The following is a 20,387-nucleotide window of genomic DNA, read 5'->3' on the forward strand; positions in this document are numbered from 1 at the left end:
CATGAGAAAGGCTGGAGAAGAAAATGAGTTGAAGTGCAGAGTTTTAAAATGAGGGAATTCAGTAAGAGATCATACACTAAAATTTAAAAGTTAGAGACCAGGTCATTTTCCCATGACCAGGTCATGGGAAATCAGAGATGGGTTTGGGGGCTTGGAGACAGTGGGAAAAGTTCAGATCAGCTGCTGTGGAGAGAGAGTTAAATGGAATAATGCTATTGGTCCAACTGAGGTTGGATAGTAAAACATTTTTATGAAATCAGTTTCCAATTTTTACATTTTTTGGTCCAACAGGACTTGGTAGTTCAGAATAGGAATGTGAAAGCAAATTAATGATGTTTACTTACAGCAGAGGATTGTTCAAGGGGTAAGGAATGGAGTACTGGCCAGTAGAACTTCCCACAATGATGGAAATGTTTTATGTCAGCACCATCCAGTGTGGTAGCCATTAGCCACATGTAGGCTACTGTGTACTTGCAATGTGGCTAATGTGACTGAGGAACTGAATTTTTAATTTTATATTCATTTAAATTTCATATTTAAATTTATATAATGTGGCTTGTAACTACCATATTGGACTGCACAGGATTAGAGCTTATCTTTGAAATGGATGATAATGGGTTTTTGGCTTAGTGTGGTGTGAAAGGAGCTACTGTGTTACAGTAGTTTACAAAGAATATTCATGGTTGAGGATCGAAGGTTACTTTGAGGATAAAAGAAAGGAGTGTAGGAAGAGATTGTGGACAGTGAGGAATTTTCAGATTAAAAAGAGAAAAACCCCTGGGTTTTAGCAATTTAAAACTCAGGTTTTCCCCGCGTTTTGACCTGGGGGAATACAACACAAAACAATTGGCATTTTTTTCTTTGTTATTGGTACTTAAAACAGTGGTGTGTCTTACAGTTCATGGCCTCTTAGATTGGGTAAAATATAGTTCTTAGTAATAATGAAGTTCAACTATGGCCAGGCTAGGGATAGTTGGTATTAAATACTTTAACCTCTCTCCAGGTTAAAGTATTGTAATTTGGTGTAAAGATATGGAGAACTGTGAGAACATAATAATGTTTGATATAAAACTAAAAATGTAAACCCTAAATTTACTGTCATTCTCCCAAATGAGCTATGTAAAGAGAGTACTCACATATAGAAGGATTTAGTATATTGACAGTTAAAAATTGTTGCGTAATAAAGTGTTTGTTTTTGTTTTTAGCTTTAGGTTGGTCTCAGCCTTGTGATGTTTGGAGCATAGGTTGTATTCTTATTGAATATTACCTTGGTTTCACAGTTTTCCAGGTATGTATTTAGTAAATATCATTTACTTAAATGCTAACGGCATGTGAAATTTGTCTTCTATGTTGCAAAATTGCTGTAATTCATAAGATGAAAACTTACATAGGCAAAATGGTTCATTATCGTCTAAAACCGTAGTTGAATGAAATACTGCTCTTAGTGAATGGTCGTAGTTCATTTTACATGTGACTGGAGTTTTTAATACATGGTTCATATTGTCTCATGTTTCCATTTTTTGTTAATGGAATTTCTTCATGAATTTAAATTAGTGTTTCTGAGGCCAGTTTTAATTCAGTTTGGTTATATTGACTCAGTATGGCCATGAACAAGTCACTTACCTCTTTTTATAAAAGAATTCAGGAACAGTAAGTTGTGTTTTATTCTAGTTATTAAGCACCTATGACACCTAGGCACATTTCTAGGTTCTAAGTATTAATATATAAAGATGAAAAGACAACTTCTCAAGGAAGTCATGCAAAAGATAGACTTGGGAAAACTGTTACAGTGTAATGTGGTATTTGCTGCAATGGGTCAATGTAGAAAGAGTAGTGGGAATCCAGGAAAGGTGACCAGTTAGATTTCCTTAGGGAAGGTGGGGAGTGTAACCAGTGCTAGAAGGAAGAGGAGGAGTTTATCAGAAAGCTAGAGTGTGATGGCCATGCCAAGAGAAGAAACAGTATCTGTAAAAGGGTGCAGGTATAAAGGAACATACTCTTAACAGGGAAGAATAACGTAAACGGGAAAATGACGACAGTTGGCAGATTGATTGGTTCATAATGTACCTGTTAGCCATAGAAAGGTATTTGTTTTTTCTTAAAGTGTCCCTTTTATGAAAAGCTTCTTTGGGTCTACACTTTTGCCCTCATAATTTTCATCTGAAATCTAAAACTCTTGAAAACTAGGTGGTACAATCGTTGAAGAACTTTAAGGGTGTTGTGGTGTGATCAAGGTGTTGTGTTTAGTGGTTGTGAGGCAGGGTTGGTGTGACCTTACAGCAGCATAATGGGGCAGTGGGAGCTAAGATAACTGCAGACTCCCTCAGGCGGCTATTGCAGAAGGTATGTGTTCACTGCCTGTGGGGCCACTCAGCAGGCTTGGGTTTCTGTCTAATCTGTAGAAAGCCTGTTCAAAGTACTCTGAGTTTATTGAAAGTTTGATATCTAGAACCGTGGTTATCAGTCAGTCTTAGGAGGGCGTGGTATCTGGTTTTGTACTAGTTAGCTGCAGGGTCAAGAAAACGTTGAACAGAATGCATACTTTCTTCATAATGAATTGTGATTATAGATCACTTTGAGGTCTTAAGTGAAGTGTAGATTATTAACATTAGTTTGAGGTGTGGTTTATATTTGGATTTCATCCTCCAAAAAAACTATTTGACTAAGGAAATTAAACTTGGGCTAGTATTTATTCCTGTCTTGAATTAAATATTTAATGTTTTGAAAGCAATATGCTAGGCAAAATAGTTGATAGATGTTTAAAAGCATTGTACACAGCATCTGCGCTCCAGAACAAGGGTTGGCAAACTATATCCTGCTTGATGCCTGAAAAGACTACAACAAAGACGATTTGTGACCAGTGAAGCCTAAAATATTTACTCTCTGGCCCTTTACAGAAAAAGCTTGCCAACTTCTGCTCTAGGAGCATACCATTTTAGCTTTGTGACAGTTTTCTCTATTTTGCATTAGCCAGAGCCGAGACTGGGTAGTTTAAGAATGAGCTTTAACTTGGGTTTGTAGCTCAGCTTTCTTCATTTATGAGCTGTGTGACCTTGTGCTAGTATCTTAAGCTCTTTGCAACTCATGTTCCCACATAAGTAGCTCAGGATTGTGATAATTATTGGAACTATTTTTATTCCCTAGGATTAGTGTTTATATGTTGCTATTCATTGGACAATGGAGGTTAATTTTGGTTAAGCAACTGATTAAGTGAAACAGTATTTCTGGTACTCTTTCCCGGTCATTTCTCAGTTAAACAGCGCAAAAAATACAAATAAAAAAGGAAACTTCAGTTTTTACATTAAATTATACGTCTGTGCTATATAGCACCTTACTGACCCATTTCAGAAAGACTGATTTTATATTATTGGGTTTGCACCAGATAATACAACTCATTTAGTATTGTTCCTCTTTGAAGTGGAACGTAATGTAAATTGTGTAAACTGTCTAGTCCTTTTATGTCAGTTTTCCGTTAATTGTGTATGTTGGGAAATTAAAAGTACTAAATTTCTTTTTCTGTGTTTTTCAGACTCATGATAGTAAAGAGCACCTGGCAATGATGGAACGAATATTAGGACCCATACCAACGCACATGATTCAGAAAACAAGGTATGCCTCAAGATTAAGAGGAAAGCCCTTTGTTACAATCTTATATTCAAACTACAGAAAACCCAACTTTGTTGTTACTGCTTATCCCAAGGATTGCAGATTTTGAAGTTTTTCCATAAAAGTCAAGTGTTTAAAAAGTAATGCGATATATACCTGTGATCTAGTAAACAAAGTGGTGGTTTTTACACTGAAGTTAACCATTGCATAAATGTTTTCCTACTTCGATGTAAAAATAATCCATAGAGTAATGGAAAGAGCTTGGTTTTGGAGTCATATCAATCTAAGTTGGAATTCCATACTGTTGCTAAACAAGCTCTGTGTCCTTGGACAAAACACTAGAGTAGTTTTCAAACATAGCTGCACCTCATAAGTCACCCAGGTTGTTTTTTGATTTCCAGCTCTAGGGAAATGAGAATTTATAGGAATGGATCCAGGAGCCTCTGTTTTTAAAGCTGGCATTGTTCCCAGTATGGTATTTGGAAAGAATTTAGGTAGATTATTAAAACCTCGGACAATGCAAGATCAAGGAAGAAATTTTGCTGAGATTTAAAAAAATTGTATACATACATATGTTTAAGTTTTCACTGCCCCAGTTGGATGGGTAAACGTGTGGATCTTTTATTATTTTTACTAATCTAGACTTCTTTTTGCTATAGAAAACGCAAGTATTTTCACCATAACCAGCTAGATTGGGATGAACATAGTTCTGCTGGTAGATATGTTAGGAGACGCTGCAAACCGTTAAAGGTAAAAGAAAAAAAGATTTAAAGGTTTAAAAAAACGTTTTAACTACTTTTAAATATCTTTCATAAATACAAACATTTTTCCCCTCAGGAATTTATGCTTTGTCATGATGAAGAACATGAGAAACTGTTTGACCTGGTGCGAAGAATGTTAGAATATGATCCAGTGAAAAGAATTACCTTAGACGAAGCATTGCAGCATCCTTTCTTTGACTTATTAAAAAAGAAGTGAACTGGAAATCAGTAGTCTTACTGTATACTTCTCTAAAAGAGATTGCTTAAGACTGTGTCAGTCAACTCTATAAACATTCTAGTATTTTTGTAAACATTAAATTATTTTGTACAGTTAAGTGTAAATCCTGTATATTTTGTATCAATAGCATAATTATCTTGTTAAGCAAGTGTGGTCTTGATAATGAATGAAATATAAAAGTTAATTTTTCTTTTTGAGATTAATTACCATTTTTAAAGAACTTTGGAATATCCTTTGTGTCCAGTGATAAATGTGATTGAGCTTGTCTTTTGTACATGGAGGTTGAATCTTTGAAGTGATTTTTTTTTTTGAGTAAAAGGAAATCTTGACTACTTTATTCTTAATGAATATTCTTTATATACCTCAAATTCAAAACTTTTCTTAACTTTAATTTTTTTTCTGTAATTATTGAACAGTAATAAGTATTATTAACTCTGTAGGCAGGTATTGGAAACCAGAACCCTTAATAGGAAATGTTTACTATTGGTGTTTCATTAAATTGTTAAGTATGTGTTCTGTCTCAGCGGGTGATGTCAGTGAGAAGCAGCGTTCATGGAAAGCCATCCAGTTTGTCATGACAGGTTTCATAAAACCACATACACACTTCATTTCAGATTAAAGTACCTTAACTAGAAAGCTTGCAAAGTCCTATTTTCTAAGAGCTATTGAGTGAGTCAGAGAGAAACACATTCTGATGAAGTTCTAGTTTTTAATGCCAAGTTTAGTTTTGAAAATGTCTCACATCTGTTTCCTATAAATAAGTACTTAAACTGTAGCCTATGAGAATTAAGGTTATTGTTAAGCAATTTGTGGTAATCTTTACTGGAGAAAAAGAATGATTTGATTGGAAAACACTTTGGGAAGAAACTTCTGCAAGAATTTCCAGACCCTAATTGATTGTTTAACATGATGAACTTTTTTTGTTTGCCTGTAGGATTTTTTCTGTTAATCTGTTTTCACATTAAAAACTACATGGTAAATGATAATTTATTAAAACAAAAACAAAAAACCAACCTTTTGGAACTGTTTAGTCTGCCCGGTAGAAATATTTTTGTTGTAGAATTCATAATTATTGAGCTACAGATTGTTTTTCTTTTTGTTAAAAGTATCCCCATTTCATAAGAGTATTACACAGAGATTTGAGTTTTATCTGTTTCTGTATTTTAAACATAAAATGCATGGAATTTTCTTGTATGGCAAATAGTGAAACCAGGCTGGGCTCCCTACATTATTTACAGACGGCATTTGCTGCAGTAAGGCTATGTCCTAAAGTTGACTAGGAATTTAAGAAAGCTGAAATAAATTTTACCACAGGATCACTGCGTGAATTATGCTTAGGCCTCTGATGCTGTCTACATAAAATGAATGTGTCTTCTGAGTAGTTACACTGTATTATATGGTAAGTTTTTTTAAAGGAGTATTTGATGTAAAGAAAATGTTTTTCTTGAACATTTTTTCCAGTGTTGCTACAGAGATCAAGATGTCTGCCACGCTTTATCTTCCCCTCCATTTCTGTCCTTCCAGTGCCCTTATTCTCAGCCTCCTGTCCCTTCCGTACAAGCACTTCAAGTTCCAAATTAATGTTTGCTTTCTCCATCAGAAACTCAGAGTAGCTGATCTCAGAATTTAGAAAGAAAAATATCCATATTATTTCTTACTAAGGAGTTAATGATTGCTAACCCCCCCTTTCCCTTCTGAAAAGTATTTACATTTCTTCAAAAAGGGGATTTACTAATTCTTAGGCCTAATTTATAGAATTTTAGGAATTAAAACGAATTTTGGTAGATTAAGCAGGGTAGAAGAAGTGTTCAGTGGTTAGCGTGGTACCTGGGATCGTTTGATGAGTGTGGGGACAGAACCCCAGAAAGCAGTTTCCAGGCTCTCGGCCTCACGTAGAAAGGTGCTGGCTCAGGTAGTAAATGGCCATCAACTGTGATTGGATGGCCATCGGCTGTAACCAGTGAGCCATTGGCCACTAATATAACTGCCGTGGCTGAGCTAGCAGGAAAAAATGGGGGCTAGCAAGAGCGGATTGCAGAGGCGGATGCCGCCGGCGAGAATATAGTGATATGACTCCCCTACCTATGGCTCCGTGGGTGTTCCTTTTTGGCCTCACCTATGGCTCCGTGGGTGTTCCTTTTTGGCCTCACCGTGTCCTGCGTTCTTATGTGGGGAGCGGGAGCAGAGACCCCGCCTGACACCCTGCACGACAATGAGTACTGCCAACCATCCTCTCCCTCGAGCTCTGAGGTTCCTGGCCTTTTTTCTTGTACTTCTGAAATAATTTTCTGAAAGTGCCAGGTGTTTATTTGACAGTGCTGGGAGCTTCAGCACTAACGGGAAAGATTTAGAATGGTCAATGTATAAATATGGATTGTTTGTAATCAGATTTTTTGTTTTTTGCTACCTCATAGTTTTTTTATTTCTAGAAATTCTAATGAAGTCAAACTTGTTGTTTTAATTGAAGCATAATTGACATATAATATTTCAGGTGCACAGCATGATCATTTGATACTTGTATATATTGCCAAATGATCACCACAATAAGTCTAGTAACAACCATTGCCATATATAGTTTACAAATCTTCTGTGATGAGAACTTTTAAGATCTACTCTCTTAGCAACTTTCAAATACGCAATGCAATGTTTACCATAGTTGGTTGCCATTGTGTATGTATATTACATCCCCAGGACTTATTTATAACTGGAAGTTTGTACCTTTTGATCCTCTTCACCCATCTCACCTCCTCCCACCCCCAGCCTCTGTCAACCACCACCAGTCTGCTATCTATGAGATTGGTTTTTGTTTTGTTTTAGATTCTACATATATAGATGAGGTCATGGGGGATTTGCGTCTGCCTGACTTATTTCACTTAGCATGATACCCTCAGGGTCCATCATCCATGTTGTCACAAATGGCAAGATTTCATTTTTATGGCTAAATAATATTCCATTGTGTTTATATACCTAACATTCTATTTATCCATTCATCCTGCGGTGGATACTTAGGTTGTTGCCGTGTCTTGGCTGTTGTACATACAGCTGCAATGAACACAGGGGTGCATACATCTTTTCAAGTTAGTGTTTTCATTTTATTTGGATAAATACCCAGAAGAGGAGTTGCTGGGTCATAAAGTAGCTCCATTTTTAATTTTTTGAAGAACCTCCATACTGTTTTCCATAGTAGCTGCACCAATTTGCAATCCCAACAAGGGTTCCCTTTTCTCCACATCCTCCCTAACAGTTGTTACTATCTTTTTGATAATAGCCTATCTAACAGGTGTGAGATGGTATATCGTGGTTTTGATTTGCATTTCTCTGGTGATTGGTGACGCTGAGTATCTTCATGTGTTGGACATCAGCATGTCTTTGGAAAAATGTCTATACAGATCTTCCCATTTTTTAATCGCATTTCTTTTTTTTTTTGCTATTGAGTTGTATGAGTTCTTTATAAATATTTTTGGATGCTAACCCATTATCAGATACATGATTTGCAGATATTTTCTCCCATTCTGGAGGTTGCCTTCTCATTTTGTTGATGGTTTCCTTTGCAGAGCTTTGTTTCATGTAGTCCCACTTGTTATTTTTGCTTTTGGTTTTGCTTTCAGATCAAAAAAATCATTGCCAAGACCAATGTCGAATTTACTGTGAATGTTTTCTGGGAGTTTTATGGTTTCAGGTTTTACATGCAAGTCTTTAATTCATTTTGAAAATTTTGGGTTTTATGAGATACTTTGTAAATTGCAGCTAAATAGAGTATTTCCAGTGTTTTCTGCTACTAATTTTTTCAGGTGTTCTCATCCATCCATGCATTTATCAAAAATTTTCATAGTAGATGAATAAAATTGACTCCAGCTATTACTCAGTATGACTATCCTTTGATGTTTTATAATTAATGAAAATTTCCTTTTAAGTAATCTTGAAGGATCACATGCTAGAGAAATTGTAAATGACGACCAAGTCTCCAAATTGTGGCTCAGTTGTGACTTAAACTCAGGTTTCCTACATTCTTGTATTGTTTTCCTGATACTTGATCCTCATCGAGTCAAAAACTTAGTTTGATTCTTTTTCACAGTTCTGTGAAGTGACTTGGGATGAAATGGAAAGTGATGGTTAATTGGAAGTTATATTGCTTGAATGCCATTTGTTAGCATTTTTCCTTACTACGGTAGTTGATATGTAACTTCAGTCATCAAAATGGTTAAAATGTTATGGTCATTTGAAAACATTCTAAGTAGGCAACCAAGTGCCAATATTTACAGCTTTCTCTGAAATCCTGGAATGAAGAATCTGTCAGGTGGTCTGGGTTTTTAACTCCTTTTCCAGTTTGAAATTTCTGATTCCCACAACATTTGGTGCAAGTGAAATATTTTAGATACCAGTAATTTAAACACAAGCTATATTTTCAAATATGGCCAGAAGAATTCATTATGAATCAAAAGTGTCAATTATTAGTTGAGTAGAATGCATGTTTGCAAATAGGTAGAAACAATTTTAATTCTTCAAAGAGTTGATCATTTGATCACTTTTTAAGAGGTTGCTATCTCCAGTTAAATCCTTACGCTAAAGCTTTGCTTGATTAACTGGTTTTTATTATGTTTTGTTGTTTTTATTATAGTAGAGGGAATGTTCAGTTCAAAAGTCAGGTTAGTTTTACAACTCAGTCAATCCAGTCTTTTGGAATATAGTTAAAAGACGTGTAACTCTCCATCCCCAAGGTGAATACATTTAATTTGAATAACTTTGGGAAATTGGCTACTTCCATGCTTGTGGTTAATTTTTAAAATATAATACAAAAGTGTAATAGTGAACCTCTAAGTACACATACAGCTCAGCTTCAAAATTTAAAACATTTTTCAAATTTTGTTTCATCTGTTCCCCGACTTATTTTCCTATTGTATTTAAACAGATGCCATATTATTTCACCCATAGTTTTTCTGTATCTTTTGACATGAGTTTTCTAAAATACATAATCATTGATGCCATTATCATACCCAACAAATAATTTCCTTATCTGAAATTGAGTCTATTTAAAGTTCATGATTGTCTAAAAAAATGTCATTTTATAGTTGGTTTGTTTGAATCAGGACCCACTGGGGTCCACACACTGCTAATATGTCTCCAATCTGTTAATCACTTAACGTACCCCCCACTCCATTCTATTTCTTTGCTAATGAAACTGGGTCATTTTCAGAGAATTTTCCATATTTAATATTTCATCAGAGTGGTATCTATTCCTCTAGTCCCCATTTATCCTGTAAACTGATAGGTAATGAGGGGAAGTTTTTTTTTTATAGAGTCCCTTCTAATAAATAAAAGAAGGTTAGAATCACACTTAAGTTACAACTCTTAATGAAATAATGGATCCAGGCATCAATCAGTGGAATGGTGAAGCCATTGGGAAAAATTAATAGAGAACTTCATAATGGAGGGATGAGGCTGATAACCACATGACCTCAGTATTCAGTCTGAACCGGGCTGACAACCAGCTTATGAGCTTCTGAGGTTGTGCAATAAGGAAACATACAGCACCTCTTGAGGTATTGTGTAAAAAAAAAAAAAAAAAAAAAGTGAACCTGGACTTACGCTTCTAGGTTGAAGTTGTAATATAAAGAAGCATCCAGCCCTTTTTTGTCCATCATCTCGAAAGCTAATTCCTTGATGTATAGATCAGTGAATTTAACTTGGGCTTACCTGCATGGTTCCAGCTTTAATCCTCCTAGGTCTCTGTGTTTGGAGAAGTAAGTTACCATAGATAATGTGTTCCCGTGTATAATGCGCACCCACGTTTTTGGCCCAAACTTTCAGGGGAAAAAAATGTTTCGTTAGAATTTTTTAATTCAGATTTTTATTTGTTTACATTTAAGTACTTGTTTTTTGTATTATAAAGGAATTTCAGTATTTTAAAACACGGTACAAGAAATATTATGTAACAATTATGAAACAAGAACAGATACACAGTAACAAGTTTATGATATTTACACATATAAGGCCAAGAACTCTGTCGTTGCAAATTTTGTCATAAGATTATATTCCAGGGTATTATTTTGCATACGGATTATCATTATTGATTTCTAGAGTCGCACTTTTAACTCATAAGTGTAAATAGAATTAAAACATTTGTATAGATATGTAATTAGTACTACCCATGTATAATGCACATCCTTATTTTTCCCTCACATTTGGGCAAAAATGTGTGCATTATACACTGCAAAATGTACTTTCTTACTTGGAATTGCTTAGGGGTAACATCTATGTTACAGGGTGATTAAAAACACCTAGTAGGTTACCTGATGTTTAGTAGTCTCTTAATAAATAGTGGTAATAAATAGTAGCTACTTTGTTTTTTGTAAATGCTTTAACCCAGATGACTTATTATTTTTCCAATAATATTAATTGTTCTTTATGGAACAAGGAATTACTAAACTATCAAGAATTCCTATTTTTGATCTCTAACATTGTAGTTTTTTAAATATTTTTATTGGGGAAGGGGAACAGAACTTTATTGGGGAACAGTGTGTACTTCCAGGACTTTTTTCCAAGTCAAGTTGTCCTTTCAGTCTTAGTTGTGGAGGGCACAGCTCAGCTCCAAGTTCAGTTGCCATTGCTAGTTGCAGGGGGCACAGCCCACCATCCCTTGCGGGAGTCGAACGAGCAACCTTGTGGTTGAGAACCCACTGGCCCATGTGGGAATCGAACCTGCAGCCTTCGGAGTTAGGAGCACGGAGCTCTAACCTCCTGTGACACCTGGCCGGCCCCTAACATTGTAGTTTTTATTACGACATTTTACAAACTGGAAGGAGGAATAGAATTTTTAAATTTGTTTTTTTACCAGTCAAGAATATCTACTATTCAGATACATTTTCTTATAGTCACTCGTTTCCTGGTTTTATGAGACTGAAGCGCTACCTACTGTGCTAACAAGGCACCTTCCTGGTTTTAAATGTTGCAATTCTGGGGAGAAATCTACATAATTAAAAAACTGAGACATAGATTTAATTATGAAGACTTGAAACACCCTAAATATCCTTTGAGGAAGATACCTCATAGGCCTAGTTCTTTTAGATACTGTTAACAGCAGTTACATGTAATGAGATGAATTAATGATGAATTGTAGATTCGTGGACATTCCCAGTGACTTGAAATGTTTTCCATTATAATGAAAGTTGAGTTTTTCAGCTTAAAAAAAACCAGTACTTTTAAAATCTCCTGGATTTACTCTTAACTAAAGGCAACATAGGCAGGTGCCGTTTTGAGTATGAATGACAAGAGCAGGTCTAAATGATATTTTGAGTATGTCATTGATAGAGGAGTTTAAGAGATTTTGCTATTTTTACTTAATGTTTTTTCAATTACTTTAGAAACATTTAAATTATTTTGTGTGTCCTCACAATTGCACATGAGAATAATGTTTGTGTGAAGATGCCTGCCTGCAGAATCAGATTGGGTTCAGACCCTGAGACTACCATGTTTACTGAAAATAAGACCTAGCCAGACCATCAGCTCTAATGCATCTTTTGGAGAAAAATTTAATATAAGACCCAGTCTTATATTACATAAGACCCGGTATTATATTTATTATATTATACCCGGTCTTATATTAATTTTTGCTCCAAAAGACGCATTAGAGCTGATGGTCCGGCTGGGTCTTATTTTCAGGGAAATGGTACCTGGATAGGTGGACAAATTACATATTCTCTGTAGTCTCCTCATCTATGAGTTGGAATGCTAATACTTCCCAAGAGTGGTGGTGAGGATTAAATGAAATAATTCACATAAAGTGCTTGTGTATAATAGCTATTAATTAATTTCACTGTTTCTTAATTTATTCCCTACATTCTTGATTTATATAATATTCTATAGTCTGCAAGTTATATTCCTATACTTTTGGTTTAAGTCCTATAGGAATCATGTAAACTGAGCACTAATAGATACTGTTTTATTTTTGTGTGAGCATAGTATATCTATTTTGGTCATTTTTGTGTCTATATTTAAAGTGGGTTTTTTTTGTTTGTTTTTTGTAGGAAGTAAATCCAGTTGGGTCTTGCTTTTTATCTTATCTGACAATCTTTGCTCTTTGGCTGTGTGTTTAGACTATTTATATTTAATGTGATCATTGATATTGATGGGTTTAGATCTACAATCTTTCCATATTCTATTTGTTCTTTGTTCCCATTTTCCTCTTTTTCTGCCTTATTTAGGATTGAGTACTTGTCATGATTCCACTTTCTATCTTTTGGTGGTATATTAGCTATAACTAGGCATGTGTGTGTCAGTTGTTTTAGAGTTTGTAGTATACATCCTTATCATAGTATGCCTTTAAGGGGTATTACACCACTTCACATATAGTAAAAGAATCTTTGAACAGTCAACTATTTCACCCTTCCTGGGCCTTGTACTATTACTGTCATACATTTTTAATTAACTGGCTGTCAAAACCCCACAATACACTGCTATTTTTACGTTAAACCATGAGTTATCCTTTTTTTGTAGTGTAACTTCACTTTATTCAAATTTTCAAAATAGTCTTTATTCCACATTTTTAGTATTAAAAAGATCCACAAGTTAAGTGCACCACAGTGTAGAGAGACACACAAGACAACTTCCATAACAATCAATGGTAGTCAAACATCACATGTACAGAACACAAAATTTAGATGAATTGAAATTATAAGATAAATTGCCGAAAACAAAAATCAAAATATTAAGGATTCCTGAAATAGTCTTAACTCTAATGAGATTTCACTGGACTTAGTCATTTTGTAGTGAGGCATTCACAATATGATCCCATTAACCCAGCTTAGAAATTCTGGGGAGCAGAATTCTGGTTGAAGCAGACACTTGGACAATAAATAGTAACCAATTTTTATCTGAAAATTCCCCTTAATTTGGCTCTAAAGTCATCAGACTTGTGAAATGCATCCTCCTCCTTGCTCCTGACCCCATTTTAAACAAACTTGTTTATAGTGCAGTTTGCTATTCTTTGTTCAAGCAAGCTCAGTATTTCTGGCACCCAAGCAAATTTCGGTTTGGTTCATGTATGAAAAGACAACCTATGAGGAGGGTCCGAAAGGCACCCTCCACTTTTGCCTGACGAAATGCAAAAGCAGAAGTAATGGGTCTGATTGGGGCCCAGAGGGGTTCAGAGGATCCTTGTGAAAGCCTAGTTAAGAGATGCAAGTGGGGAGAAGTTCAAGGAGAGAAGGAAGTTAATCTGACCTGTCTGTCCTGAACCATTGATTCAATGGAGAATGGTGGGAGGGAATGGACGACGGGTTGAGAGAGGGATGTAAGACAGGATCGAAAGGGAAAGGCAGACCACTAGTGCTTTTCATTTATAACAAGTAATAAATAGACTAGTTAAGGAGATTAAAGACCAATCAATAATTTGGCAAATTCCTAAGGGAAGATGAAAGTTTCCTCCAAACCTAATTTGGTTTATTACTAAAAGCGACCAGTATGGTACAGTATTATTCCAGAAGGATTAAAGGAAGACCCTTAGGGTTGCTTCATCACATTTATTTTATGAATGGGTACCTCCCTTACCTCAAAATGCTTTAGGGAGGTGCTGCTACCATTACATGGTTCCTTATTAAGTTTGACAAGTGCCTGAAAGTTTGGGCACCAGAAAGACACCCAACAACGTATCTAAACTTCTGGTTAATGTGACTATAGCAGTTACATTGTGAGAAGTGCTGAAGGAGTGTGATGTCTCTCTGGGCACAGAGGTGGCCTTGGTTCTTCACCAACTGTAACTACCATCTATACCACCCATGAAGAAGTTTCCTGTCAGCTGAGTTACCAGAACATGGGCTCCCTGCATGACTGCAAGCTGAGAAGCACTGGAGGGCGTCCAGGGAATGGAGAGGAATGTCAGCAGTATCCCCAGCTCCAAATCGGCATCTGCATCATATCTTCCTTCCACCAGAACTGTTGAACCAGGTGGATAGATAGGGCTGGATAATAAGCCATGGGGACTGTGGAACTAAAGGTCCAACAGCCACACACAGGGCTATGGGAAAATAGGGTGAGGTGCCAGGAAATGAAAGTGACATGGTAGGGACTGTGCATCCCCTGGGTCACAAAGCTCGGAAGAGCTCTGAGTTGGCAGCTGGGGTATCTGTATAGGGAGGAGCCTGAGGAAGATGCAAGGTTGGCAGGTACTTGATTACCGGGAGGTTGCACAGGGTGGGTTTGCTGCATTGGATGCTGACCTTTGCTGTTCGTGGTGGCTGTGGGTCTGGTTCAAATTGGCGTGGCAGAGGGTTATTTTTTTCATCCTCTTCCTGTTCTTCCTGTCATAGTCACTTCCCTGTTCCAGTTACGTTTTTTTAAAGATTTAAATAAGAATTCTTATATTTACCCACATAGTTACATTAACACTTCCAGTTGCACTATAAACAAGTTTGCTCTTCAATCCTCTATGTAAATCTATATTTCCATTTGGTATGTGTTTTTTTTTCTGCTTCAATTACAATTGACCTTTGAACAATGTAGTAGTTAGGGGAACATATATACAACTTAAGTCGGAGGATTCCCAGCCATGGAGTTGACCCTTGAACAGACTGGGTTTGAACTGTGCAGATCAATTGGAAAAAAAACACGCATATAAGTGAACCCGGGCACCTCAAACCCATGGTGTTCAAGGGTCAACTATACTTCCGTTAATGTTTCTTTTTGTTGTGGGTCTGCTCCTGATGGATTCTCAGTTTTTGAATGTTTGAGAGTATTTAGTCTTGCTTTGTTTTTGAAAGATATTTTTCACTGGGTATAGAATTCTAGGTTGACAAAAGATGTTTATCTTCTGGGTTGCATTTTTCCAATGAAAAGTCTGCTGTTATGTTTCTTCCTCTACACGTGTCTTTTTGTCTGGTTGCTCTTAAGTTTTTTTCTTTACTATTCCTTTTAAGCAGTTTGATTATGATGTCCCTTGTGTGGTTGTTTTCATATTTCTTTTGCTTGGGTTCCTTGAAATTCTTATATCTGTGAGTTTATTGTTTTTATCATATTTAGAAATAATGGCTGAAAAAAATTTCTAGTATTTTTTTCTGCCCTCTCCCCTAGGGACTCTAGTTACTCACATTATCCTACGGTTCACTGACGCTCTGTTAATTCTTTTCTATTGTTTTCCATCTCTTTCATTTTGGATAAGTTTCTGTTGCTGTATTTTTAAATTCATTAATCTTCTGCAGTGTCTAATCTACCTTTAACCCATCCAGTGTATTTTTTCATCTCAAAGATTGTCATTTTTTAATCTCTAGAATTTTGTCTTAGGTCTTTAAAAAATTTTCCTGTTTCAACAAGTTCAATCTTTCCTTTTAGTTCCTTGAACATATGGAATAAAAGTTGTAACTTTTAATATTCTTTTCTGCTTATTCTGTCATCTCTTTCATTTCTGGATTGGTTTTAATTGCTTTTACTTATAGTATGGGTCATATTTTCATTCGGCTTTACATGTCTGGTAATTTTACCTTACGGGGTACTGGATATTTTTATATTCCTGTATACTTGAGCTTTATTATGGGGTCTGATTAAGTTACTTGAACCAGTTTGATCTTTTGGGGTTTGGGTTTTAAGCTTTGTTAGGCAGGACAGAGCCGCATTTAGTCTAAGGTTAATTTTTCCCTACTACTAAGGCAAAGGCTTTTGAGTATTTACTGTGCCCAATGTACTACCAGGTTTTCCATGCTGCTGGTGGGAAGAACGATCCATGGCCTTAGTGAGCTGCAGGGATTGTTTCCTCTAGTGATTAGTCTCATTTTGGGCGGTGATTCTTTTCTGGCCTCAGGTAGATTTATCACAGATGTGATAACCTCAGGCGAATCTCAGGTGAACCTCTGTGCAGCTCTTTTCACTCCTCTAGTCTGCAATTCTACCCGCCTTGGATTCCTTGGACTTGCAGCTCTCTTCACCTCAGTATGGCTCTGCCTCGGTCCTCCTCCCTGCACTGTGGCCTGAAAATCCTCTCCAGAGAGTAAGCTGGAGCAATCCTTGAGTTCATTTCATTTGTTTCCCATCTCCCAAGGATCATTGCTTTTCACTGCCTGATGTCCAGTGTCTTGTAAACTGCCATTTCATACAGTTTGTCTATTTTCCTAGTTGTTTCAGATAGAGTAAATCTAGTCCTTGCCAGTATCTCCATTTTACAAACCAGAATACTTAGAGTCTGAAATAGTATCTGTGAGCTTTTAGTGGAGCCAGAAAAGTAGGCATTACATATTAAGACCTGGTGCTTTTCCCACCACATCACACTGCTTTTTCAATGTAACATTTTTTTCAGGTAATTGAAACTTATCCTGTTAAGCCTTATAGCTTAATTTAAACCATTGTTGCTGGAAATTTTTTTAAAAATGATTAAGTACTCCTGCCTTCTTAAAGAGAGCATTTTGAACATATTTGAACCTTTTCGTTATCAACATTGGTTATGTTTTTTTGCAGTGGTTGTCAACCCTATCTGACCCAAATAATCCCTTCTTTATAAAATATTTGTAATGCTTTTTATCCTGAAGTGTCCAAGCCCTTGTCAATCATCAGGCAGTGTTGCCACACACACTTGTTCAGTCACAAGTCATGGTTTTGAAGAGGTGATGTCCCTTGGCCAAAGGCCACATCTCCTGCTGAGCAGACTTTTTTTTTTTTTTTAATTGGGGAAGGGGAACAGGACTTTATTGTGGAACAGTGTGTTTTTCCCAGGACCTATCAGCTCCAAGTCAAGCTGTCCTTTCAATCTTAGTTGTGGAGGGCACAGCTCAGCTCCAAGTCCAGTTGCCGTTGTTCAACCTTAGTTGCAGGGCACGTAGCCCACCATCCCTTGTGGGAGTCGAACTGGTAACCTTGTGGTTGAGAGCACACGTTCCAACCAACTGAGCCATCTGGGTGCCCGGGAGCTCAGTGGCAACTCGTTGTCTTCATTCTAGTTGTGGAGGGCGCAGCTCTCTGGCCCATGTGGGTACCGAACAGGCAGCCGCATTGCCCAGAGCTTACACTTTAACAAACTGAGCCACCCATCCACCCCTGAGCAGATCTTTTTATATAACTCCAGTCAGTGTCCTCACAACACTTCCCTCCCCTCACCCCTGCAGCTAGAGGTGGTAATGGCCTCCCAGTATTGATAGCCCAGGGTGTTTCCTCAGCATCCCCTGTTGATTTCCCTTAGCCTGCCCCTTTGTGAAGAGTCTCTACCTTCACACTGCCTGTAGTCTGAGGATGCCCTCTGTTCCTTCCAGGACCCCAGCTGACACAAGACAGCATTTTCTTGCCTTTTAAAGTGAGTTGTAGGTAGTAAACATATTTTCACCTTTCCTCAGTTCACTTGAGAAATACAGAGTGCCAAAAAAATGTATACAGAATTTAAAAAAGGAAAAAAAAAACTATTGAAATTACACTGATGGTAACCACTTTGAGCACCTCTTGTAATTGCAGAAGTCAAACGTGACTTGTATTCATCTTTTGTTATTGGTATATATTGAGTACCGCAATTTTAATACAGTTTTGTCCTTTCTTAAAATATATATACTTTTTTTGCACCCTCTGTATTTATTGAGCACCAACAGCATGCCAGAACCTGTCCTGTTCTCTGAGAAAACAGTAGTGAACAAGACAAGGGAGCTATGGTTAATAAAAAGGTAACTTTAAATAGTGATAAATGCCCCTACCCCCTGAGTAATTCTGAAGGGGACTCTCAGGTGTAGTCATGTTAGGTTAGGCAGTCGGAAGGTCTTTCAGAGACAGTGAGATTTGAGGACCTGGGGACTTTGAACTGAAGGATAAGGAGAAGCTTGTTGTTCAAAGATCTGAGAGCAGGATATCCCAGATAGGTAGTGGGCAAGAGCAAAGGCCAATGAGCTTGGCTTATTCCATATACAGAAGCTTCTGAAACAGTAAACATGGTGCAGTAACATTAACAAAGATAGATGATGGGCAATTTACCTATGTGTTTGTAGTAAGAATGAAGTGCTAGCTTGTAATACGGTGTTGTCCTTTTTTCAGAGTAGACAATCCAGTTTGCTTAGCAATTATATTCTGAAAAAACATACACTAGAGTATAGCATGGTGCCAAGACGTATCTCTGTATAACCAGCTAAATGTAACCCCAATTTACCTAAGGTCACAGCTACAAAGTGGCATAGGTGAGATGACAAACCATGTTCTGATTTATTTTGATCTCAGAGGTTTGTTTCCCTTTCCCAGTTAAGGGCTTAAGAAGGAATGTCAGCTGGAGGGCCTGAACAGTTTTAAGAGATAAGTAATAATCCAGCCACAGAAATTAACAATCTAAAAATACCCAAAGAGTGAGAGAGAAGATAGATATAACAGTTCTTTTTCTCAAAAACAATTGTGGAGTTGCCCAAATTACAAAGATCTAAACTAGCAGTTTATTGTTTTCATTTGAGTATTAGAGGAGTAAGTGGAAGGGTTACTTGGGACCCATTTTAGGATATAAATATGTCTGGTAGGAATCTGAGGGAGCAGAGACCTGACTTCCAGCCTTTCTCCTCTTTCTTGAAAACACTGCTAGGACCACTTTCTTCTCATTCAGCCTTTCTTACTTAACCTTGTGAGGCAAATTTGCAGCAAAATCACAATATAGATTAAATATGCATAGTGGATTACTATTTTTGGCCAAGTGTTTCTACTACAGAATTGTCATCAGCTCAACAAAAGTTGGAATTGTTTTCGCCCATCGTTTTCATTTGTTATTGTCTCAATTTTCTGAAATGAAAGCCCTCCCTAGGTCAGGAACAAGGTCTTACAATGTCTGTTTCCCAGCAGCACGTGTCTGGCACATAATACATGGAGAGAATTTAGATTCTTAGAGGTATCTTTCTGCTTGGTGCAATCTCTACCCTGACAGCCTCTAAAAGTGGGCGTGCATAGGTCACTTTCGGCCACCAAGAGGCGCTAAAGCGCCATGTAGGACGGGCTCACTTAAAAGTTTTCCACAGGGTTTGAAGTTTTGACCTTTTAAAAAATTGTCAGAAACGTTAATTCACAAATTTAGGGGAATTTTCGCCAGGTATGAATGATGCTCCAGTCAGGGGTGAGCTGCAGAAGGCGCTCTGAGTCTCTCGGCCCACCTCAGATTTCTTGGGATCGCAGTGGGAGCACGCACTGGGGAGTCACAGAGGTGCGCGCGCCGGAGTGGGTGCAGCCCAGCGCCCGGGGCAGCTGAGGGCGGAGGTGTGCGCGGCGCGGGGTCCGCCAGGCGCGCGGGGGGTTCCTGGAGCCAGCTCCCTTCCCACCCCCGCCCCTTGCCGCGCGGGGCTGGCCGGGCCGCTCCTCCCCTGGGTGGGTCCCGGCTCCTTTTCTGGCAGGGTCTATTTGCATAGAGGAAACTGCCCAAAGTGGCCGTGGAGGAGCTGGCGGCAGGGAAGGGGGCGTGCGCCACGATCCGCTGCTGCCCGGAGGCCAAGCCCTGCGTTCCGCCGGCCTCGTGCCTCGGGCTCTCCGCCTGCTCCCCGCGCTCTCAGTCTACGACCCCAGCGCCGCACCGCCTCCCCCGACAGCCCACGCGCGAAGAGCGCGCCATGAGCCGCGGCGAGCGCAACGTTGGCGACGCGCGGAAGGGCTGCCCCGCAGGCGGCGGCGGTGGCAGCGGGGGGCGCCCCGCGACGGCGGCCGGGACCTGGGCGGTGAGCGCGCTGTGCCTGCTGCTCTCGGTGGGCTCGGCGGCCGCCTGTCTGCTGCTGGGCGCCCAGGCGGCCGCGCTGCAGGGCCGGGTGGAGGCGCTCGAGGAGGAGCGGCAGCTGCTGCGGCGCGCGGGGCCGCCGGGCTCCCTGGCC

At 38.3% G+C, this 20,387-nt stretch overlaps 1 protein-coding gene and 1 pseudogene across 15 annotated transcripts in view; one reads left to right on the forward strand and one right to left on the reverse strand.

Annotated features, from left to right (window-relative positions):
• Window positions 1–5,921, forward strand: part of CLK4 (CDC like kinase 4) — a 52,987-nt gene extending 47,066 nt beyond the window's left edge. For all 14 annotated transcript variants that reach the window (XM_081035969.1, XM_081035971.1, XM_081035976.1 and 11 more), the window contains 4 exons: window positions 1,206–1,288; window positions 3,530–3,609; window positions 4,266–4,356; window positions 4,444–5,921. In XM_081035969.1, the coding sequence (XP_080892095.1) occupies window positions 1,206–1,288; window positions 3,530–3,609; window positions 4,266–4,356; window positions 4,444–4,584 (395 nt within the window). In that variant the 3' untranslated portion in view covers window positions 4,585–5,921. The remainder of the gene's footprint in view (window positions 1–1,205; window positions 1,289–3,529; window positions 3,610–4,265; window positions 4,357–4,443) is intronic.
• Window positions 5,922–14,347: 8,426 nt separating this feature from the next.
• LOC308491974 (DAZ-associated protein 2-like) lies at window positions 14,348–17,575 on the reverse strand (annotated as a pseudogene). The gene is made up of 3 exons: window positions 17,559–17,575; window positions 14,689–14,845; window positions 14,348–14,617 (listed from the first exon to the last, which is right to left on the reverse strand). The product of its transcript is annotated as a DAZ-associated protein 2-like (transcript).
• Between the last annotated feature and the right edge of the window lie 2,812 nt (window positions 17,576–20,387).

Source organism: Rhinolophus hipposideros, assembly GCF_964194185.1.
Source record: "Rhinolophus hipposideros genome assembly, chromosome: 23".
In the NCBI taxonomy this organism is placed as follows: Eukaryota; Metazoa; Chordata; class Mammalia; order Chiroptera; family Rhinolophidae; genus Rhinolophus; species Rhinolophus hipposideros.